The following is a 19,475-nucleotide window of genomic DNA, read 5'->3' on the forward strand; positions in this document are numbered from 1 at the left end:
CAACAAAGCCCCCACCCAAACAGAACACTCCCCCAGCCAATCAGAGCACAGCCAACCCCCCCAGCCAATCAGAGCACAGCCAACCCCCCAGCCAATCAGAGCACAGCCAAGCCCCTAACCAATCAGAACACACCTTCACCCAATCAGAACACAGCCAAGCTCCCACCCAATCAGTTCATACCCCCACTGGCAGTTAAAAGGAAGAAACAGCTAAGACCACACACTACTCCTTGAAGCACAAAGCTGAAAACACCAGCCTGAAGATTACGAATGGGACTTCGTCGAAACGTCGCCAAGACATTTCCAATTTTACGCGGGAGAAAACCCGAATAACCAAAGACCTACATATACATACATACATACATATATATAGGTTGCTATGGGAAAGAAAGATTTCTTTCTCCCATATTTGGGCTGACAGGGTGCACATTCAAGGTAAATACATACATAAACATACATACATACATGCATACATACATACATATATATATATATACACACACACACACACATACATGCATACATACACATACATACATACACATATACATATACATACACACACACACATACACACACACATATATATATAGTGTTTTTTTCTTTTTCTGAAATAACCTAGAGGTTAAAACAGCTGCCTAACGTGCAAGCAGCCCAGGTTTGAATCTCAGCAAGGGTATGGCTAGCTGATGAGTGCTAAGTAGCTCGAAATAGCTATACTAGTCTCCCTTTAACTCTTTGTTGGCAATCCAAATTTAACATACATACATGCATACATGCATACATATATGTATGTATACAGCATGTGTATTATGTATGTGTATATATATCTACAGCCATACACACACACACACACACACACACACACACACACACACACACACGTTTTCCCGAAAATAAGCCCTAGTTAAGAGCCAGCCCACTCCGTCCCATCGTCTGGTTGCTCGCTGTAGCAACAGGCAGGAGGTCTTGCGGTGTGTTGGTGCCGCCACCACCAGGTGAGGTAAGGCAGGTGGCAGGGGATGTAGAACTACCGCACGTGCCCCGCACTGAGTACCTCATGGCCCCCACAGCCAGCCCACTCCCATTCGGCGACCTCTTCCCCCCCTTACCCATTCAATGACCCGACTGCCCTCCCACCTCCTCTTCCCTTTCACTCCCCTCCCAAACCAGACTGCCATGGGCAGGAGAGGCTCAGTCCCCTTTCCTGGTCCTCCACCGCCATTTTGGAGCCAGGGGTGACAACGAAAGGCTAGGCCAGGGGTAGACAAACTTGGCTCTTTTATGACTCGTGGACTTCAACTCCCAGAATTCCTGAGCCAGCCATGCTGAGGGGAAAGGGAGAGGTTTCCAAGCTGAGCCAGGCTGGCTCAGGAATTCTGGGAATTGAAGTCCACCAGTCATGAGGGGGCCATAATTTCCCCATGCTGGCTCAGGAATTCTGGGAGTTGAAGTCCACGAGTCATAAAAGAGCCAAGGTTGCCTACCCCTGGGTTAGGCCCTCACTATGCAACAGCCATGTCCAACCACTGGAGGGGCTTTCTTCGGTTCTTGCCGCCCCTGCTTCACCCCAGCCTGCCCCACAGATCACCGGGACGCTTTTGGCCCCCTGCGTGCTTCCCGCCTCCCGGAAAAATAAGACAACCCCTGAAAATAAGCCCTAATGGGGGGGGGGGTTTGCACCAAAAATAATATAAGACCTGGTCTTATTTCCAGGGAAACACAGGTATAAATATTAATCACTGTCCATTTTGAACCCAGAGTGGAAAGAGGAAACTTGGAGAGTTCACAAAGTTGATGCTATATGGAACAAAACTGTGACTGAATCTGGATGTTCTGTTCGGATCAAGCTTAAAGAAAATGTCCTTAGCTACAGGTAAAACAGACTCCCTACAGTTCATTTAGTGACCGTTCTAAGTTATAACAGCACTGGGGGGGGGACAACTGTTTTTCACACTTATGACCGCTGCGGCCTCCCCATGGTCGCATGATCGAAAGTCAGACACTTGGCAACTGAATCATTATTTATGATAGTTGCACTGTCCTGGGGTCAGGTGATCCCCTTTTGCGACATTCTGACAAGCAGTGGGGAAGCCACGTTAACAACTTCTGTGATCCCCCCAACAACTGTGGCAAGAAAGGCTGTAAAATGGGGCAAAACTCACTGAACAGCTGTTGGGCTCAACTGTGGTCCTAAGCTGAGGACTACCTATATTGGATCAAAAAGAAGAAGAAGAAAAAAACCCTTTCCAAAGGCCTTCTCCGTACTAAATGGTCACTTCACAACGTTAAACGGATCGTCTTCCCCCTGCTACGTTCTGGTCCTGGGCCCGTCTCCAAGCAGCCATCTGGACTCACCCATGTTGAGCGTCACGGTGATGATGTTCAGCGACATGGTGGAATCGGTGATGCTGCTGAAAGACGAAGACTGCAAGGAAAGGAGAAGACGAGATAAGAACAGGTGTGGTTCACCTGCCAAACTGACAGATGGAGTTGAGGTCTAACCACTAGGGAAAGAATGGAGGGCAGGGGATAAAATGCCTTTCAAGGCTCTCCCTACAAATTTATAGAAGGTAGGACTGGTCTTAACTCTTGCAAAGTTGTTTGAATAACAAAGAGATTGCGAAGGGACCTTGGGCATCTTCTAATGCAGTGGTTCTCAACCTTTTTAATGCCGCGACCCCCAACCGGTCGTAAGTCGAGGACTACTCAACCAGTCGTAAGTCGAGGACTACTCAACTGGTGCAGCACCATTTGCAGAATGGGACTTTTGGCGGGGAGGGCAGAGACAGCAGGGCAGAGACAGAGCAGAGGCAGCCTGGACAATTCCTATTGGCTTTCGAAAGCCAATCGAATTAGACTCTATTCAAGAGAGTCTATTCTATTGGCTTTCAAAAGCCAATAGAATAAAAGGGAGTCGCACAGCTAAGGAAAAGGGGGAAAAAAATGACGGACTGCGTTGTTTGGCGACCTCCGTGAAATGGTCATTCGACCCCAAATGGGGTCCCGACCCACAGGTTGAGAACCACTGTTCTAATCCATCCCCCTGTTCAAGCAGGAAACACTATACTATTCCAGACAAATGATTGTCCAAACCTGTGGAGCACCCACAACCTCTGGAGGTCAGCAGTTCCACTGGTTAATTGTTCTAACTATTGGGAAATTTCTCCTTTCTAGATTGGTTCTCTCCTTGACTAGTTTCCATCCATTGCTTCTCCTGTCTTCAGGTGCTTTGGACAATAGCTTGACTCCCTCTTCTTTGGGGGAACGCCTGAGATATTGGAAGGCTGCTATCATGTCACCCTTAGTCCTTCTCTTCATTAAACTAGACATACCCAATTCCTGCAACCGTTCTTCCTATGTTTTAGCCTCCTGGGAGTTGAAGTCCACAAGTCATAAAAGGGCCAAGTTTGAAGACCCCTGTTCTAGAGTCTCAACATCTTTTTTACATCATGGCGACAAAAATTGGATGTGATGTCCCAATTGTGGTCTTACCAAGGCCTTATAAAGGGGTACTAACGCTTCGCGTGATCTTGATTCTACCCCTCTGTGACAATGTCCCGTCTCCAACCCCCAAGTCCAGCTTCAATTACCCTCTCAATTCGGGCTACTTTCTGTTTCCGCCGACGGCGTTTATGTCTTCTCATAAGGCGCGAGGCGCTGCTTTGTTCCGTAGAGCTGCTGAGCCTACAAGACAAAGAGCAGAGGAAGAATCAGAAGCTCGTTCACCAGGAAGCAGTTAACAAAGGGCAAAGAAGGACATCACGTTGGGGTTCCTGGATGAAAGCTTACTGGAGTCATTCGGTGCCACCCCCTTTAGAAAACAGGGTCATCTCAGATACTGTCCTTGATTCCATTACAAAATAAAATGGCCAGGTCTGCCATCAGCGAAAGCAAGGCAGAAATAGAAACGTTTATTGTCAAATGGAATTTTCTCATTTATTTAAAGATTTTAACGTGGCTGCCCAAATCAAACCTTGCAACTCTTGAGAGGCATATAAAAATTCCAGCTAAACTTCAAAAACTTCATAGGGACCAGGAAATCACATTCATATCCCTCTCCATGACTATTCTGTATGGGTCAAGGGTGGGGAATCTTGGCTCTTTTATGACTCGTGGACTTCAACTCCCAGAATTCCTGAGCCAGCCATGCTGAGGGGAAAGGAAGAGGTTTCCAAGCTGAGCCAGGCTGCCTCAGGAATTCTGGGAGTTGAAGTCCATGAGTCATGAAGGGGCCATAGTTCCCCCATGCTGGCTGAGGAATTCTGGGAGTTGAAGTCCATGAGTCATGACGGGGCCATAGTTCCCCCATGCTGGCTCAGGGATTCTGGGAGTTGAAGTCCAGAAGTCATGAAGGGGCCATAGTTCCCCCATGCTGGCTCAGGAATTCTGGGAGTTGAAGTCCATGAGTCATGAAGGGGCCATAGTTCCCCTATGCTGGCTCAGGAATTCTGGGAGTTGAAGTCCACGAGTCATAAAAGAGCCAAAGTTGCCTACCCCTGGTCTAGGACTACTTGTACCATCAGCAAAAGCAAGACGCCGTCGTAAATATGGGCCAGTTGCCAAGCGTCCCAATTTGGATCACATGCCCACGGGGAATGCTGCAATAGTCATAAGTCTGAAAAACGGTCGTAAGTCACTGTTTTCAGTGCCGTTGTAACTTCGAACAGTCACTAAACGAATGGTTGTAAGTCAAGGACTAGACTACCTGTGTTTTAGCACAGAGGTCCCCAACCTTTTGGGCACCAGGGACCAGTTACGTGGAGAGAGGTTTTCCTGTGTGTGGTTCTCTGTGCTTTCTGCATCCTGCTTGGTTGCTTGTTTATGCAGACCGCTTTCTGGCATGCTGCGGACCGGTACCAGTCCACAGACCAGGGGTTGGGGACCCCTGCTTTAGCATGTCAAGTAAACCTGGCTATCTGGAACCTATTTGATAAATCAGTTTAATGTAGCATGCAATCCCAACCCTTTGAAGTGGTTCCGGCTAATGAAGCATTCCAAAGAACTTCCAGGCATTTATTTTCCTAAAAGTCTTTTATTGTTACAAAATGTCTGCACAGGCACAACGGAGGGATGCTAGGATTTAAGATCTCTTCCTCTGAGCAGTTAAGTTATCAGCATGTTCCCTCCCTAAATTAGCCGTCATATCTCACACTATCCAATTAGTGTGAAGGTCAAATGTTTTCTTCCTCTTTCTTTGGGGGGGGGCTTTACCCCCAACGCCCCTTCTGCTCTTTATTAACCCATACTTACCAGACAATTCTGCATATTGTCAAAAGCAAGAATATGCAATATTTGCAGCGTTGACACCCTTATTAGAAAAGATCCTCCATCAACACGTCACTTAATAACGGAAAGAAAAAGAGACTTAAAGCATCCTTTATGAGAGTTATTTCACCTTCTAACTCGCTCCTCACCTGCTGGTGGAATCATCCTCATCAGAATCGAAGAAGCTGGTGGTCTCCAGTTCACTACTCATCAGGGTGGAGGAGCTTTCATAACCCCCGAGTTCCCGCCGCCGGTCCCCCTTGGTCATGCCGTTCACCCTGGGGGCTGGAGAAAGCAGGGATTGAGTCTCTTTCTTTGTGAAAAAGTACCGTCTACAAAAGTGGTTCTCAACCTTTTTAAGGCCGCGACCCCAACCGGTCGTAAGTCGAGGACTACTCAACCGGTCGTAAGTCGAGGACTATTCAACTGGTGCAGCACCGTTTGCAGAAGGGGACTTTTGGCGGGCTCAGCAGGGCAGAGACAGCATGGACAATTCCTATTGGCTTTTGAAAGCCAATAGAATTAGACTCTATTCAAGAGAGTCTATTCTATTGGCTTTCAAAAGCCAATAGAACAGTGTTTCTCAACCTTGACAATTTTAAGGCATGTGGACTTCAACTCCCAGAATTCCACAGCCAGCAATGCTGGCTGTGGAATTCTGGGAGTTGAAGTCCACATGCCTTAAAATTGTCAAGGTTGAGAAACACTGCAATAGAATAAAAGGGAGTAGCACAGCTAAGGAAAAGGGGGAAAAATGGCAGACTGCGTTGTTTGGCGACCCCTGTAAAATGGTCGTTCGACCCCAAATGGGGTCCCGACCCATAGGTTGAGAACCACTGGTCTAAATGCATCAGCCTGCTTTGCTTATTCACTCTTTCTACTCCACCTTCTCTCACGGGAGCGCAAGGCACTTGCATGGCGGAATGGGACACCGGCTGACTCACTCCAGCCGGTCTCACTGTTATCTGACTCACCACAGCCAGGGCCAACTCAGCCAGGGGACGATTCAATATGGGATAACTCCAGAGAGGGACATGTAGAATTGTAGCTCACCCCAGCCTCAAAGACTACTAATGTGAGAAGGTGCAAACCTGAAGCAACACAAGGCCCATGTTGAATTGTCCCAAAACAAGTCGGGCGGGATGAGTTGGCCAGGGCGAGACGGTTGGTGTGAGTCAGATACAGCAAATTGTCCTAGATCGGGGGTCTTCAAACTTGGCCCTTTTATGACTTGTGGACTTCAACTTCCAGAATTCCTCAGCCAGGCGTGCCTGGCTGAGGAATTCTGGGAGTTGAAATCCACAAGTCATAAAAGGGCCAACAAGTTTGAAGACCCTGTCTTAAACCAGGGATGGGGAACCTTGGCTTTTTTATGACTTGTGGACTTCAACTCCCAGAATTCCTGAGCCAGCCATGTCAGGAATTCTGGGAGTTGAAGTCCACAAGTCATAAAAGACCCAAGGTTCCCCAACCCAGTCCTAGACCCCTGCATGTGGCCAGTTGAGGATGGGGGAGCCCTCTCTATTTTAATTCCAAAATAAGCACCCCATGAGTAGATGAAGCTCAGAGGGTGTGCGTGGCCCAAAGTCACCACATGTCACCTGGCACTGCCTGCTGAACTCAAGCGCGCATTTTCCTGACCCTGCATGGCTGCCCTGTAAACACAGGAAAAGGCCCATCTCTTTTCAGCCGGTCTGAAAACATATTCCATTTCTACTTCTATTCTAATATTTATTGGATTGACAAGGCCGTCCAAATCAAAGAACGCAACCCTGGGTAACATATAACGACGACGGCAACAAAAATCAAATAAATGGCTAAAACACAGACAATATATCAGTATGAAATACAGAATATAAAACGGTAACAAAAAACAACAACAACTCAAAGGCTAAATTCACCCAGTTCCCAAACTCACTAATTGCATTTTAGCTTATCAGTTTGGGGGGGGGGAATCCAGCCTCAGGGGACGAACTGAGTAAATTAGGACTTAGCGCAAGGAAACCTGTTGTGCGAACACAGCCACGGGTTTGATTTCAAAGGGGGAAGTGGGAAATCCTCACCGTGCTCAGGACCCTCCTTCCTGCGTGGCCGTTCCCTCTGGACCGACACCACGGAGTCGGTCTCTGTCTCATTATCCAGGTTCTCTCGGCTTCCCCCACTATTTGGGCTGCAAGGCAAAAACATATATTTCAGGTGGTACCGTATTTCCCTGAAACTAAGACCCAATCGGAAAATAAGACTTAACATGTTTTTTTTTTCCAGGATGCTCGTAATATAAGCCCCACCCCAAAAATAAGCCCCAGTTAAGATCGTCAGCCAGACGGACGCATTTAGTACCGTATTTCCCCGAAAATAAGACCTAACCGGAAAATAAGCCCTAATGCAGTGGTTCTCAACCTTTTTAATGCCGCGACCCCCAACCGGTTGTACTACTCAACCGGTCATTAAGTCGAGGACTACTCAACTGGTGCAGCACCGTTTGCAGAATGGGACTTTTGGCGGGCTCAGCAGGGCAGAGACAGCCTGGACAATTCCTATTGGCTTTTGAAAGCCAATAGAATTAGACTCTATTCAAGAGAGTCTATTCTATTGGCTTTCAAAAGCCAATAGAATAAAAGGGAGGAGCACAGCTAAGGAAAAGGGGGGGGGGAAAATGGCGGACTGCGTTGTTTGGAGACCCCCGTGAAATGGTCGTTCGACCCCAAATGGGGTCCCAACCCACAGGTTGAGAACCGCTGCCCTAATGCGTCTTTTGGAGCAAAAATTAATATAAGACTTGGTCTTAGTTTCAGGGAAATACGGTAGCACACCCCAACAATTGGGAGGCTCTGTTCTATGCAAGTTGCCATCCTGAAGTCCCGGTGACCAACTCAACCACACAGCAAAGTTGTCTCTCTGGATCACACCCCCGTTCAGGTGGCACAGCAGGGAACCACACTTCTGTCTTCCTCACTCTCATGTTAAACAGATCGAAATACCTAGTTCTCAACTTACAATCCAACTGAGCCCAAAAATTTCTGCTGCTAAGTGAGACAGTTATTACGTGAGTTTCCCCCCCATTTTAAGGACCTTTTTCTGCCTCCGTTGGTAAGCAAATCACTGCAGTTGTTAAACTAGTAACATGTTTGTTAAGTGAATCTGGCTTCCCCACGGACAGGACAAGATTCACTGAATAGCCATCTCGCTTGGCAACAGAAATTTTGGGCTCAATTGTGGTCGTAAGTCGAGGACTATCTATATATGCTATATGTTTTTCCTTGGGTCATTCAATACATCAAGGACCATCTGTGCTTATGAACATCCTGTAAGAGGAAAAGGGCATTGCACAGGTGGAGTGGGCTCTTTTATGACTCGTGGACTTCAACTCCCAGAATTCCTGAGCCAGCCATGCTGAGGGGAAAGGGAGAGGTTTCCAAGTCATGCTGGCTCAGGAATTCTGGGAGTTGAAGTCCACAAGTCATAAAAGAGCGAAGGTGGCCTGCCCCTGGACTAGACTCTTGCTCAGCCTGAACTGTGTTTCTCTGGGACTCACGTTTTCCCCTATAAATGACCTAAATTCATAGAATCCTAGCCTGGAAGGGACCTTGGAGGTCTTCTAGTCCAGCCCCCTGCTCAAGCAGGAGAGCCTATACCAGGGGTAGGCAACCTGGGCTCTTTTATGACTCGTGGACTTCAACTCCCAGAATCCCTGAGCCAGCCATGCTGAGGGGAAAGGGAGAGGTTTCCAAGTCATGCTGGCTCAGGAATTCTGGGAGTTGAAGTCCACGAGTCATAAAAGAGCCAAGGTTGCCTATCCCTGGTCTAAGTGCACTGGATCACAGAAGACAGACACGGATGACGGACTTTCCCCAAAGGATTTACTGTACAGATAGTCCTCAACGTACGACCAGAACTGAGCCCAAAATTTTTGTTGCTAAGCGAGAAATCTGTTGAGTGAATTTCGCTCATTGACATTGGTTAAATGAATCACTGCAGTTCTTAAATCAGTAACATGGTTATGAAGTGAATCTGGTTTCCCCCTTGACACTGCTGCTCAGAAGGCCGCAAAAGGTGATCACATGATCCTGGGACATTGCAACCGTCAGCCAGTTGCCAAGCCTCTGAATTCGGATCACGTGACCACAGGGATGCTGCAATGGTTGTTAAGCATGAAAAACAACTTGAAACGGGTCACTAAACAAGTGGTTGTAAGTCCAGGACGGCCTTACAGGTAGTCCTGGACTTACAACCACTTGTTTAGTGACCGTTTCAAGTTACAAGGGCACTGAAAAAAGTGACTTACAGATCTTTAAGCAAGAGTACCTTCCATTTCTGCGCCAGAGAGCCTTTTTAATAAAAGGCCTAAGTTATTTTTTTATATACATATATATGTTTTCTGAGGTTTTCGCGGGTATTTGTATGTAGGTCTTTGGTTGTTCGGGTTTTCTCCCGCGTAAAATTGGAAGTGTCTTGGCGACGTTTCGACGAAGTCCCATTCGTCATCTTCAGGCTGGTGTTTTCAGCTTCGTGCTTTGAGCAGCAAATTGCTCAAATTGGCATCGAAACGTCGCCAAGACACTTCCAATTTACGCGGGAGAAAACCCGAACACCAAAGACCTATATATATATATATATATATATATATATATATATATATATATATATATATATATATATATATGAGCTTTATTGTTTTTTAAAACATAAATCACATAATAGTTGGTTAACAGTGTGTTTGCTTGGTTTAAATTTGTAAAGAAAATTCGTTAACAATTGATTTCTATAATTCACAATCCACATGTTCAAACAGATGTTTCTTTTTTTCTTAACTATTCTCTCTGGTAGATCCCGTCATGTATATTCTTAATTTTCACTTTAATATTTTAATATTTTTCCTTTGATCAGTATCTTTCTTGATCAATGTGTCTTGCTGAATCAGAGAGTTTTTCCATCTATTTTTCCCCAATCAATTATACAATTTGTTCCAGATTTCGTAATAATCTGGTTGACGTTAGAACTCAAGGATAAAAGGCCTAAGTTATTGATGCTTTTTCCTAACCACCCAAAGCTTGTCAGTTAGCTCTGAGCTGCAAGCTTTCCAACACAAAGCACAAATTAACATCAGTATATTTAAAATCTGGTGTCAGGTTTGGTCCCCACAAAGGAAAGCCTTTTGGGTTGGTAACGAATCCATACAGATCAATGTATATGTATTGATGCGGCAGGGTATAAGTATATACATTGTGTTGTACATAGCGTGTTTATATGCGTGTAGTGTATGTGTACACTTTTGAGAGCAGGCAACAGATTTTCATTTTTAATGTGTGCCAGTGCACTCACAATAATAATAAAAAAAAATGACAACAAAGTTTATTTTATTTTATGCCACCAAACCTAAGGAACTGTCCCTGCTGCTTATATTGCAAAAACATCCAATAATTCCAGGCTCAAAGTGTTAAGGATCTAAAACATAATACAGTACTCCTTGACATACAACCGTTCATTTAGTGACTGTTTGACATTAACAACGGCACTGAAAAAAGCGACTTACGGCCATTTTTCACACTTACGACCGTCGCAGCATCCCCACGGTCAGGCTATCAAAATTCAGACGCTTGGTCACGGACTCGTACTTACGACGGTTGCAGCGTCCCCCTGGGTCACGTGATCCCCTTTGGCGACCTTCTGACAAGCAAAGCCCACGGGGGGGAGCCAGATTCACTTAACAACCGTTTTACTAACTTAACAACCGAAGTTATTCATTTAACAACGGTGGCAAAAAAAAAGGTGGTAAAATGGGGCCAAAATCGCTGAACGACTGTCTCACTGAGCAACAGAAATTTGGGTGCTCAATTGCTGTCGTAAGTCGAGGACTGTCTTAACTTGCTGCTCAACCCAAAGCCTCGCATGGCGACCTCACTTACTGAAATGAGGGAGGCCTGGAATCTCCGATGCCGCCAGTTCGCTCTAGGGAGGATGGCAATTCCGGCTGACTCTCGGCACAGATGGACCCGGCGTCCGAATGGGATCCCTCAGCAGACACCAGCTGGAAAAAGAAAGGTCAGAGAAGATAAGCCGGCTGGGAGAGAGGAGAAAATGTTCCATTGGGAAGGGAAGAACAGGCAAGGTTCCTGCAAAATATCAAAGCAATCCTTAGTTCTAATGCAGTGGTTCTCAACCTTTTTAATGTCGCGACCCCCAACCGGTCGTAAGTCGAAGACTACTCAACCGGTCGTAAGTCGAGGACTACTCAACTGGTGCAGCACCGTTTGCAGAATGGGACTTTTGCCGGGCTCAGCAGGGCAGAGACAGCCTGGACAATTCCTATTGGCTTTTGAAAGCCAATAGAATTAGACTCTATTCAAGAGAGTCTATTCTATTGGCTTTCAAAAGCCAATAGAATAAAAGGAAGTAGCACAGCTAAGGAAAAGGGGGGGAAAAATGGCGGACTGCGTTGTTTGGCGACCCCCGTGAAATGGTCGTTCGACCCCAAATGGGGTCCCGACCCACAGGTTGAGAACCGCTGGTCTAATGCCTTGTTTATCAACATGGGCAACTTTGAAGATGTGTGGACAGTATGATGATGGTGTGGGAATTCTGGGACTTCACACAAACTGGCTGGGAAATTCTCTGAGTTGAAGTCCGCACCTGCTGGATACAACAATGGCACCCCCGCCCTGCCTCGCCTTGCCTCACCCCGCAGGACGAGCCTCCTGCCCACTGCCCCACCTGCCAGAGACCCCCTGGATCTCCCCCAACCCTGCCCGGCCCCCAGAGGCGTCCCTCCCCATGAGCAACATCGAGGTGACCACGCCCACCTTGGCCACACCCACCCAGTCTGCCATGACCACACCCATGCCCCTCCAGTAGGCCACGCCCACCTGGCCCCCAGCGATAAGTAAGTGGGTTTTGGGGTTGCAGTTTGGGCACTCGGTCTCTAAAAGGTTCGCCATCACTGACTTAGAACTAAGGAGGAATTTCCCGACAGGGAGAACAGTTAACCAGTGGAACAACCTGCCTCCAGAAGCGGTGGATGCTCCAACTCTGGAAGTTTTTAAGAAGAAGCTGGACAGCCATTTGTCCGAAATGGTATAGGGTTTCCTGTCTGAGCAGGGGGTTGGACTAGATGACCTCCAAGGTCCCTTCCAACTTTATTATTATTACTATTAACCAGAAAAATAATTCTGTAAATAGGTTTTCCATTGAAGGTGTATATGTGATTTGCAGGAAGCTCTACTTAACCACTGCACTTGGACTGGCAATGTTATTGCTAAGCACCGCAGTCAAATGAAACCACGTGTGACTGTGCCAGACTTACGACGTCAGTTCCCCTCTGGTCATTAAGTGAATCACTCACAGTCATTAAGTTAAACATGAGCAGTTTTGAAGACCATGGTGAAATTTTCTCCATCAGAATAATAATTCCCATTATGTACAAATGCAAACAAAGATGTCTGAGCAGGGGGTTGGACTAGAGCAGTGTTTCTCAACCTTGACAATTTTAAGGCATGTGGACTTCAACTCCCAGAATTCCACAGCCAGCATTGCTGGCTGTGGAATTCTGGGAGTTGAAGTCCACATGCCTTAAAATTGTCAAGGTTGAGAAACACTGATGTAATTCTAACTGTAATTCTAAGAGTAAAACATAAGAAGGAAAATGGTTGCATCTCCATATGTTGTCAAAGCAAAATTCTGGGAGCTGAAGTCCACATGCCTTAACATTGTCAAGGTTGAGAAACACTGGACTAGATGACCTCCAAGGTCCCTTCCAACTCTGATTCTGATTCAGATTCTGTTCTCCTCTCCTCTACACTACTTGGTCCTTCTCTAACTCAGCCCAGCTATTTCACAGGCTTGTTGCTGTGAGGAGAAAGGTGCAAAAGGATTGCCTGTCTGCTGGTTTAAGCTGCTGAACAAAGAGATGGGAGGTGAGTCTGAGAAATAAAAAAGGGTGGGGTCCTTGGTGTTCTCCGAGCTTGTTTGCCAACACTGATGATGTTATGTAGTTGGGTAATGAAATGTACGCAAGAGATTATGGTGGAATATTCAAAGAATTTTCAGAAGAAAGATAAACTTTACCCCACAATTGTTTTTGTTAGGTATTGTTTCTGATTGTGACAGTAAAGAGATTATATTGATGTTAAATTTAATCACAGCCGCCAGGTTGTTAGTAGGGCAATGCTGGAAGAAGGAATCTTTGCCTACTTTGCAAGAGTGGTTTCTTAAAGTTTCTTATTTGGCGGAAATGGCAAAAGATTTCGGCTTTCTTGAAAGATCAATCGCAAGAGAAGTATTTCCTGGTATGGAAAAAAATGGATAGATTTCATACAATATAAGTTGGATATAAAAAAATACTACTTAGTTTTTGAATAATTTATATTTAAAATTTAAGATAATTTAAAGACATTTTTTTTAATTTTTTTATTTTTCTTTTTTTATTTGATTTTTTCTTTTTCTGTTTCTTTTTTCTTTCTTCTTGTATTTTTTTTATATATATTGTTGTTAACTATTTTATAATTTGTTTAATTAATGTATTTAGTTTTGTTTATGGTTTATATGTGTCTTAAGATTTTTTAAAAAATTTTTTTAATTAAGCCTGTATTCAGCCCTGGGAAGGTCAGGGGAGGGTAGGGGAGGGTTAGGAGGGTTTGGGGAAGAGAATTTTTTTGTAAAACTTAAAAATTTTCAATTAAAAAAAAAATGTACGCAAGAAAACAACCAAGCTCAGAGACCACCAAGGACCCCACAGTCTCCTCCTTCTCCTCTTCCTCCTCCTCCCCCCCCCCTTCTAACACTGATGACGTTACCTAGCCTGGCCATGGAACATCTGCAAGGATACACACAGCCCCCATTACCAAATACCAAGCAGGGTGGATTTAATTCTCCCAGGGCTTCTCAGCCTCTTATGTCTTTTCCCACTGCCGCGTTGCAATTAAGACGTTTCACCCCAAAGAGGCTTTTGCCTCCCTTTCAAGTTTCCACAATTTTTTTTTCCGCGTTTTTAGTACACTGCTTCTTGATTTGCAGGGCCTTAAAAGCTGGCTTTCCTCTCACTGCAGCGGACAATCAAAACCCTTCACTGTGCTTTTGTAAAAAAAAAAAAAAAAAAAAGTCAGCCAACAAAAAAAGAAAAACATTCACAGGGCGAGCAGGGTTTAACTCAGTGGTTCTCAACCTTTTTAATGCTGTGACCCCCCCCCCAACCGGTCGTAAGTCGAGGACTACTCAACCAGTCGTAAGTCGAGGACTACTCAACTGGTGCAGCACCATTTGCAGAATGGGACTTTTGGTGGGCTTAGCAGGGCAGAGCCAGCCCGGACAATTCCTATTGGCTTTTGAAAGCCAACAGAATTAGACTCTATTCAAGAGAGTCTATTCTATTGGCTTTCAAAAGCCAATAGAATAAAAGGGAGGAGCACAGCTAAGGAAAAGGGGGGAAAAAATGGCGGACTGCGTTGTTTGGTGACCCCCGTGAAATGGTCATTCGACCCCAACTGGGGTCCCGACCCACAGGTTGAAAACCACTGGTTTAACTACACGCAGTGTTTCTCAACCTTGACCATTTTAAGGCCTCTGGACTTCAACTCCCAGAATTCCACAGCCAGCAATGCTGGCTGTGGAATTCTGGGAGTTGAAGTCCACAGGCCTTAAAATGGTCAAGGTTGAGAAACACTGAACTACAGAAAGTTGAACGGCCTCCAGCTGTGTCTCAGGGACTTCCTATTCTCCCAGGTTCTCTCGCAACCTTCCCCCCCCCATGCCAAAGGCTTTGTACAACTGCTGAATCATCACTACTCAATGATTCATGGTGGAAGGAAAGAGGAGTTGGAGAGGAGGGGAGGATCTAAGGCAGGGGGTCAAACTCAATTTCATTGAGGGCTGCATCAGCATTCCGGTTGCCCTAGGGGGCGCGGGGGGGGGCGACCGGGGGGGGGGCGGCCTACTGGCTGGGCATGGATGGAGTGGGTGTGGCCTACTGGGTGGGCACGGCCAGCTCTACATCGTTGTCTCTCTTTTGCAAATTGTTTATTTTCCCTGCTGTTTTACAAGCTGTTCAGTCCAGCTCTTTTTCTGTTTGTCCGGTGCCTGAGAAGCATCTGCTGGCCATAATGGACGATGTGTGTTGAGGGAAGTTAGCCCAGAGAAAGAAATATTAAAAAGGTCAGAAAAATGTTTTTTTTTCCCTCAAAAGGACTTTTTAAAACCAAACCTGGCCCCAAATCTATCTCTCTGCCCCAAGCAAGACTTTAGCCCCCATACAAATGCAGATGTAAAACCATCAGAAAGTTGGAGCCAGAGCAATCAAGAAGACAAAGGAGAAGATCTGCATACCCCCCCCCCAAACTCTAGGAGTCATTAGCCCCATCACCTGAGAAGCAGGATACGATAATAGGATTAAACCACAGATATCAAGGCCTAGACAAACACCCAGAAACAGCCTCAAGGTTCATGCCACAGGAACAGGAAACTATTCCAAACAAATGGCTAGAGGGGGTATAAAAGCCTACTGCCCCATGTGCTCAGCCCTTCTCTCTCCTCTGCACTTTCCTGAGGAACCATCTTTCTGCAATAAACTGTAACCTTCTTCCCAAAGCAGTCACCATGTTTGCTTACTTATTCCCGGCTTGGATGAACCAGGATGAAGACTTTACTTCTAACAGTGTGTTGCATTCAGCTTCACAAATTCTAACCAGCTGCATTTTAATAGTATGCTAAAGGCTTGGGAATATTCAGTTCAATCGGAACAGAGCTGGGAAAGAGCTTGGAGGTCATCTAGTCCAACCCCCTGCTCAGGCAGGAAACCCTATTACCACAGGGGTGTCAAACTCAATTTCATTTGAGGGCCGCATCAGCACTGCAGTTGCCTTTGGGGGGGGCTGGGGGGTGCAGCCTAATGGGTGGGCATGGATGGAGTGAGTGTGGCCTACTGGGTGGGTGTGGCCAGCTCTACATCGTTCGCATCAAGGGTGCCTGTGGGGGCCTGGGCAGGAGTGGGACAGATCTGAGGGTCTCTGGCAGAAGGGGGTGGGACCGGGGCAAGCGCCAAGGCATGGTCCATTTCTTCATTCCTCACAAAGGGGGACACCTCCCCAGCATATCACCCAGAGGGCAGGGCCGACGCGGCAGGGGCCGGTCCCTCGCTGTTTCCAGGCGGCCTTGTGGAGCTAAGACTGAATGCGTTTCAGCATAGATGGCCACCACAAAATTGTACATTGGCTCTCGGCCGGCCTGGGCCAGGGCCAAGGCAGTGGGGGCCGTTCCCTCACTGTTTCCAGGATGGCTTCGCGGGCCACATGAAACCACTTCGCGGGCTGCATCCGGCCCCCGCGGGGGCCTTGTGTTTGACACGTCTGAGCTAAGGGCCTTAAGACTGTAAAGCTGCAAGGGCAACAAGAAAAAGTACAGGCAGATTGCGGCGTACCACCCCAACGGACCCCAAAATTTCGGTTGCTAAGTGAGACATTCTTGGGTGAATCACTGCACTTTTTTTTAATTAGTCACACGGTGGTTAAGTGAATCTGGCTTCCCCCATTGACTTGTTTCAGGTCACAAAAGGGGAATCACATGACCCTCGCGACACTGCAACCGCCGTTAAGTACATGCCAGTTGCCAAGCCTCTGAATTTTGATCACGTGACCACAGGGATGCCGTAATGGTCGTAAAGATGAAAAACGGTCGTTAAGTCGCTTTTTTCCAGGGAGGGAACTTCAAACGGTCACTAAATGAACGGTCACCTTACAACCACAACGGAGACTGGAATAGCCCCCACACACGTTGGGTGCCGTTGTGACGCGAGTCATCGGTGTGACCAAATCTGATTTTATGACCATTTTTATCACGGCCGTTAAGCAAATTGCACGGTCATTAAGCAAACCCAGCTTCCTCAATTGATGTTTTTTTATTTCGGAAACCAGCTGGGAATGTCACAAATCCTGATGACGTGACTGCAGGATGCTGCCAACCTGTGGTAAATGTGAGCCGGTGGCCAAGGGTCCAAATTGTAAAGACATGACCGTGGGGGGTGGTTGTGACGGTCGTAAGTGTGAAGACAGGCCATTGCAACTTGGATGTTAAATTTAGGCAGAAGAAAAATATCAAAGGTATAAGTACAGATTAGGCCAGGGGTAGGCAACCTTGGCTCTTTTATGACTCGTGAACTTCAACTCCCAGAATTCCTGAGCCAGCATGGCTCAGCTTGGAAGCCTCTCCCTTTCCCCTCAGCGTGGCTGGCTCAGGAATTCTGGGAGTTGAAGTCTACGAGTCACAAAAGAGCCAAGGTTGCCTACCCCTGGATTAGGCGAAACCTGGTTCAAAAACAGTAACTGTGAGAGGGACCTTGGAGTCCTAGTGGACGATCACTTAAACGTGAGCCAGCCGTGTGTAGCAGCAGCCAAAAAAAGCTAACACAATCCTTGCTTGTATAAACAGAGGCATAGAATCAAAATCACGTGAAGTATTGGAATCGCTTTATAAATCCTTAGTAAGGCCACACCTGGGATCCAGTTTTGGATACCACATTGCAAAAAAAAAAAAAAAAAAAGATGTTGAGACTTTGAAAAAAAAGTTCAGAGAAGAGCAACTAAGATGATTAAAGGCATGGAGACGAAAACATTTGAAGAATGGTCGGGTATGGCCAGTCTAGAAAAAAGAAGGACTGGGGGGAGGGGACATGATAGCAGCCTTCCAATATCTGAGAGACTGCCACAAAGAAGAGGGGGTCAACTTATTCTCCAAAGCACCTGAAGCCAGGACAAGAAACAACGGTTGGAAACGGATCAAAGAGAGAAGCAACCTAGAAATTTCCTAACAGTAAGGACAATTAACTAGTGGGACGGCTTTGGCTTCAGAAATTGTAGGGGCTTCATCACTGGAGGTTTTTAAGAAGAGACTGGACAGCCACCTGTCTGAAATGGCACAGGGTCTCCTGCTTGAGCACGGGGCTGGAATTGGGTATGTCCAGTCTAATGAAGAGAAGGACGAGGGGGGACATGATAGCAGCATTCCAATATCTCAGGGGCTGCCACAAAGAAGAGGGGGTCAAGCTATTCTCCAAAGTGCCTGAACGCAGGACAAGAAGCAATGGATGGAAACTGATCAAGGAGAGAAGCAACCTAGAACTAAGGAGAAACTTCCTGACAGTTAGAATAATTAACCAGTGGAACAGCCTGCCTCCAGAAGCTGTGAATACTCCAACACTGGAAATTTTTAAGAAGAGATTGGACTGCCATTTGTCCGAAATGGTATAGGATTACCTGCCTGAGCAGGGGGTTGGACTAGATGACCTCCAAGGTCCCTTCCAACTTTATTATTATTATTATTGATCATCGCATAGTCAGCCAGATGTTCAGACTGGATTTGGCATTTTGTCTACCTATCGAGTCCTTACCCAGGACCTGGGATAGGCAGATGTGGATGTTTGATGGTATTACAGATATCGTCGCAGGATGGAAGCAGTTCCTAATAAGGCCGCCTTTTGCAATTGACTAATAGCGAATTTGTCAATGCCAATTGTGTTCAAGTGGTGCTCCAGTTGTTTTGGGATTGCACCCAAGGAGCCTATGACTATTGGTACTACCCTTGCTTGCTTTTGCCACAGTCTTTCTATTTCTATTTGTAGGTCTTTGTATTTTGTTATCTTCTCCAGTTCTTTCTCTCTATTCTGCTGTCTCCAGGCACTGCCACGTCCACTATCCAGACTTTTTTGTCTTTCTTATCGACAATTGTTAAGTCTGGGGTGTTATGTTGCAGGTGCTTGTCTGTTTGAATTCTGAAGTCCCAGAGCAGTTTAATTTTATCATTTTCTATGACTTTCTCTATTTTATGATCCCACCAGTTTTTGCTTACAGGCAAATGATATTTTTTGCAGATCTTCCAATGCACCATTGTTGCTACTTTGTCATGCCGCTGCTTGTAGTCAGTTGTGCAATCTTCTTGCAACAGCTTACCAAGTGGTCCACTGTTTCTTCAGCTTCTTTGCATAGGCGGCACTTACTGTCTGTTGCTGCTCTCAATTTTGACTTTATATGCATTTGTCCTTAAGGCTTGGTCTTGTGCAGCCAGAATTAGTCCCTCGGTCTCTTTCTTCAATTTTCCTGCTCTTAGCCATTGCCAGGTTTTATTATTATCTGCTTTCCCAGCTATTTTTTTCATGTATTGGCCATGTAGTGCTTTGTCTTCCCATGCCTCTATTCTGTTCTTCATTTGGTCTTTCTTGTAGGCCAGTT

The 19,475-nt window shown here is 46.2% G+C and overlaps 1 protein-coding gene across 3 annotated transcripts in view; it reads right to left on the reverse strand.

Annotated features, from left to right (window-relative positions):
• Positions 1-19,475, reverse strand: part of DVL3 (dishevelled segment polarity protein 3) — a 74,229-nt gene that overhangs the window by 24,191 nt on the left and 30,563 nt on the right. For all 3 annotated transcript variants that reach the window (XM_039347209.1, XM_039347208.1, XM_039347210.1), the window contains exons 3-7: positions 11,175-11,296; positions 7,332-7,438; positions 5,418-5,553; positions 3,594-3,687; positions 2,359-2,428 (exon numbers count right to left, since the gene is read on the reverse strand). In XM_039347209.1, the coding sequence (XP_039203143.1) occupies positions 2,359-2,428; positions 3,594-3,687; positions 5,418-5,553; positions 7,332-7,438; positions 11,175-11,296 (529 nt within the window). The remainder of the gene's footprint in view (positions 1-2,358; positions 2,429-3,593; positions 3,688-5,417; positions 5,554-7,331; positions 7,439-11,174; positions 11,297-19,475) is intronic.

The sequence above is a fragment of the Crotalus tigris genome, unplaced genomic scaffold, assembly GCF_016545835.1.
Source record: "Crotalus tigris isolate CLP2741 ecotype Arizona unplaced genomic scaffold, ASM1654583v1 scf7180000018055.714482, whole genome shotgun sequence".
NCBI lineage: Eukaryota > Metazoa > Chordata > Lepidosauria > Squamata > Viperidae > Crotalus > Crotalus tigris.